The sequence below is a fragment of the Gekko japonicus genome, unplaced genomic scaffold, assembly GCF_001447785.1.
Source record: "Gekko japonicus isolate JY-2015 unplaced genomic scaffold, Gekko_japonicus_V1.1 scaffold2860, whole genome shotgun sequence".
Lineage (NCBI taxonomy): Eukaryota > Metazoa > Chordata > Lepidosauria > Squamata > Gekkonidae > Gekko > Gekko japonicus.
The window spans coordinates 52,803-57,161 of NW_015169873.1; the positions used below are offsets into that span (position 1 = coordinate 52,803).

The following is a 4,359-nucleotide window of genomic DNA, read 5'->3' on the forward strand; positions in this document are numbered from 1 at the left end:
TAAATAAATAATTAAATAAATAAATAAATAAGAGATCCAGTTCCCTTGCAGGAAATGGCAGCGCTGGAAAGTCGGCTCTGTGATATCACATCCCGGCTGAGTAACCTCCCCCCTTCCCCAAACTTCACCCTCCCCAGTCTCCACCCTTAAATATCCAGGAATTTCCAGCCTGGAGTTGGCAACCCTGGGGGAAGGGAGTGCTGAGCACCCCTCTAGGCTCCTCCCGACTGACCGTTCGGTGCGTGTTCGTTGCAGAGTTCGCTCTCGCAGTGCTCCTCCGCCAAAAACACAACCTGGTTGTGGGAGAGGTACGAAACAGAATTGTTGGCCTTCCCGCTCACGTCGCAGTCCTTGTGGTAGTATGTCGAGATCCCCGATCCTGCAGGGGGACAGGGAGGGAGAATTAGGAAGATTTTAAACTGCGGCTCAATACATTCTTCACGCGTGGCTCGAGCCCGGTGTCACCCTTTGCCTTAACAGACACAAGCAAGAGGAAAGCTGCAATGGATCCTAGCCTTGCCTCTTCCCTTGTGTTTCAGGTAGATTGTCCAGTTATGTTTTATAGCAGCATCTAATGCATATGTGTGGAGCTGCGGTGGCTCAAGTGGTTAAGACGCTGAACTGCAGGCTGTGGAAGGTCAGTAGTTCAGCAGTTCGAGACCCGAGTGTGCCGCATGACGGAGTGAGCTCCCGTCTCTAGTTCCAGCTCCTGCCAACCTAGCAGTTCGAAAGCAAGAAATTGCAAGTAGATAAATAGGTACCACTTCAGTGGGAAGGTAACAGCGTTCCGTGCGCCTCGGTGTTTAGTCATGCCGGCCACATAACCACGGAAACGTCTTCGGACAGCGCTGGCTCTTCGGCTTTGAAACGGAGATGAGCACCGCAACCCTAGAGTCGGACTCGACTGGCTTTCGAGCAAGGGACACTTCACCTTTACCTTTAATGCATGTGTGGTTATCTTTTTTTTTATGACTTTAAAAAAAATTGGGAGGAGCAGTCCTTAGAACTGTTTCGCGAGTTAACTTGAGCCACCATGTATGGTGGGATACATGTATTTAATGAAATGAAAGAACAGCCATAAACATTTGAAATAGGGTTGCAAAATTGCTTAGGAGACTGGAGGTGGGTGACCATACAGGTACTGGCCAGTGGGTACCCACCACAATCAGATTTCCCCTCATTTGCAGATCTAGGTGTTTTAGTTCAAACTTTCACCAGCGTATTAAAATACACCTATATTTCCAGCTAGATATGAGTCCAGTAGCACCTTAGAAACCAACCAGATTTTTCAGGGTATGAACCTTTCAGGGTATAAACTCAAACCCTGGAAATCTGGTTGGTTTCCAAGGTGCTACTGGGCTCGTATTTAGGTGTCCTACTGCAGACCAACATGGTTACCCTCTGAAAGATATAATTCCAGGACCGCTAAGTGGTTTTCAAAGTACCCCTCCCACATTTTATAGGCTACCTCTTTCTTTATATGCATTTGCTTTGATTCCCCCCCCCCCCCCAGCTTCAGTGTATTAGTTTCAGCTGGAATCCTGGTCACATATAGCTACCCCAAGGTGTTTTCATACTTCGGGTGGAAAATCCATGAATTAACATGGCACTCGGGTTTTCCTTAGGGTTACATATTGATGTCACGTTGTCCCTGAGAAGGCCATTTTACTTGCGCTCTTAGGATCTAAACTGGAAGGTACATATTGGTACTAATGTTATTTCCAGTATATGCAACTACTTCTGACACAAGGCCAGATACATTTGTGGCCCTACAGATAAAAATCTTTTGGTGTGTCATTCAGTTCCAAATTGGAACATTCCATTTTTGGTCCTCTATTATTAATTGTTTATTGCCTTACATGTGTTACAGGGACTTTGTTGCATGGTGTATTTTGTACTCTGTGCTATTCAGGGCTATTTTTGGGCAGGAACGGAGTTCCGGCTGGCTTCAGAGTTGGCCACGCCCACTACAGCCAAAACCTCTGCGTGCGCAGCTACAGAGGGAAGGCCTGGAGAGCGACCCCCCCCCGGTGACTTTGAGGCGGGCGGGTCAGGGGGGACCTTGAAGGATTGGGGAGGCATTTAAATGCCTCCCCGTGCCTTCCACGGCCTGTCATTTAAATGCCTCCCGTGCCTTCCACGCGGGGCACCCGGACAAGCCAAGGGAAGGCATGGGGTGTGGCCTAATATTCTAATGAGCTGTACTGTTAGGGTGTGGCCTAATATGCTAATGAGTTTCTGGTGTTGGGTGTGGCCTATTACACTAATGAGCTCCTGCTGGGCTTTTTCTACGAAAAAAGCCCTGGTGCTATTTGAAGAAGGCTCTTGTGAACCAAAACATGTCAGGTCATACCCTTTTTTTTTTGTGTGCAGTTATCACTTTGAACATTTTCTGAGGCTCTATTTGGGGCCCTACAAGGTTTTTATATCTCTGAAACAAACACACTTTTGTCTATTCCTATTTATGTTTTTACTTTTGGGCCCTTAACAAGTTTTCTAAACTTCCTTTTGAGGTTTTTGCTTGCTTGGTTTAGTTTTTCTTCTCCCCCTTTTTGTGGGTGCATATAATCTGGATGTGCCCTTTGTTCCCAGAAGTGGATGTGGGATGGAGTGATATTTTACAACATTTATCAGCAAAGGCAGACATAAACACACATCTAGCTTCATCCACCAAATGCCAACTGCAGACTCAATTTACCGCGGGTCTGTGCATTAGGGCTATTTTTGGGCAGGAACACACAGGAACGGAGTTCCGGCTGGCTCCCAAGTTGGCCACACCCAGCAGGAACTCATTAGCATAATAGGCCACACCCAACAGCAGGAACCCATTAGGATTGGCTACATTAGGGGTGTGTGGCCTAACATGCAAAGGAGTTCTTGCTACAAAAAAGCCCTGGGTTTTGACAACAAACAAGGTGAAAAGAATAAGAAGCAAAAGGTGGGTGTGGCTGGATAACCACACTTCTGGTAACACGGGGGTGCAGCCTAATGTGCTAATGAGCTGTGCTGTCAGGGGTGTGGCCCAATATGCTAATGAGTTTCTGCTTTTGGGTGTGGCATATTATGCTAATGAGTTCCTGCTGGGCTTTTTTTACAAAAAGAGCCCTGAAAGACTCTTCAGTCTCCATTCGGCTTAGCTGTTCAGAATCCACACTCCCACTTTGCTACAAGTATTCTAAAGGAGAAAAGATGTGTCCTTTAAAAGCACGCGTTTATTTCCCTTTACAATGCCTACAGATGCCGGGAGCCGGATTTCAAACAGCAAAACTGGGTGGAAGGTGAAAGGTTCAAAACCCTTCTCTGCACAGTTGTGAGGCAAATTGAGGCTGCAATTGGCCTTTAATCGATGGAACAAGCCATGTGAACCATCTTCTCTCGGTTTGAGTGTTTTAGGGAATGGGTAGAGAAGACCTCTTTACCACACCCGTGACCTTCTGCGAAACTCACGGGTTAACGTTGTCATGACGGTAGTGCGGCATCGATCCTGATGTTCCGGGCAGACGCGTGCTTCCAGGCAGTTGCTGTCCCCATCACAAGAGTAGCACTGGAGACCGAGGACTACAAGACAAGACCAAGAAGGGAAGCCATTAGGAGATTGATCCTGGAAGCAGCAAACGGGGCAAATGTGCGCAATTGTCCTGCGAGTTCTGGCTCTACCTCCCCCATCTCATAAAGCATCACGTTAAGGAGACATACGGTGATTATGCATCTGGAATTCGCTCCACATTTTCTCAACTGGGAGGAAGAAGTGCAGCTCAAAACCACATTCAGATACTCCGGGGCAATGCCGTACTGACTGCAAAGTCACCCCTGAATGGCCATAAAGTGGCCATAAATCTATGCAGAAAGTACCAGAAAATCCAACAATCAAAGAAATCAAAAGTGGCGTGATAGAAAAAATAACCTTTGGCCCCTGCCACACGGCAGGGAAAAGACGGGGCGAAGCGCGGCTTTTAAAAGCCGCGCCAAAAAAGAAACGCCCCGGCGGGATCCCACGGATCCCAGTTGCCGCGCGCCGTCGCTTCCCGGCACGATCAGATGCTGGGGAGGAAGATACCAGTCGGAGGGGGAGGCTGCCATACTGCGCATGCTCGAGCATGCGCAGTATGGCAGGGGGCCAGGGATGCGACAGCGGCAACACGCGCCGCCGATCCCACGGCCGGGATGAAGCGGACCATCCGGATGAACCACCGAAGGTAGGTGGTTCATCTTTGCCACGCTTCATTGGGGGAAGGGCCAGATTGGAGGCGGGAGCGCGACGCCAGCCAGATGTTGCCGTGGGATTGCGCCCGTTTGCTGCGCTTCCAATCTGGCCCGCTCCCGGCCCAAACTGCCTCGTATGAACAGGGCCTTTGATAA

The 4,359-nt window shown here is 48.8% G+C and overlaps 1 protein-coding gene across 1 annotated transcript in view; it reads right to left on the reverse strand.

Annotated features, from left to right (window-relative positions):
- The window catches only part of LOC107115687 (urokinase plasminogen activator surface receptor-like), a 26,728-nt gene that overhangs the window by 11,812 nt on the left and 10,557 nt on the right, over positions 1-4,359 (reverse strand). The window contains exons 2-3 of the mRNA XM_015417445.1: positions 3,448-3,558; positions 233-379 (exon numbers count right to left, since the gene is read on the reverse strand). Of these exons, the coding sequence (XP_015272931.1) occupies positions 233-379; positions 3,448-3,558 (258 nt within the window). The remainder of the gene's footprint in view (positions 1-232; positions 380-3,447; positions 3,559-4,359) is intronic.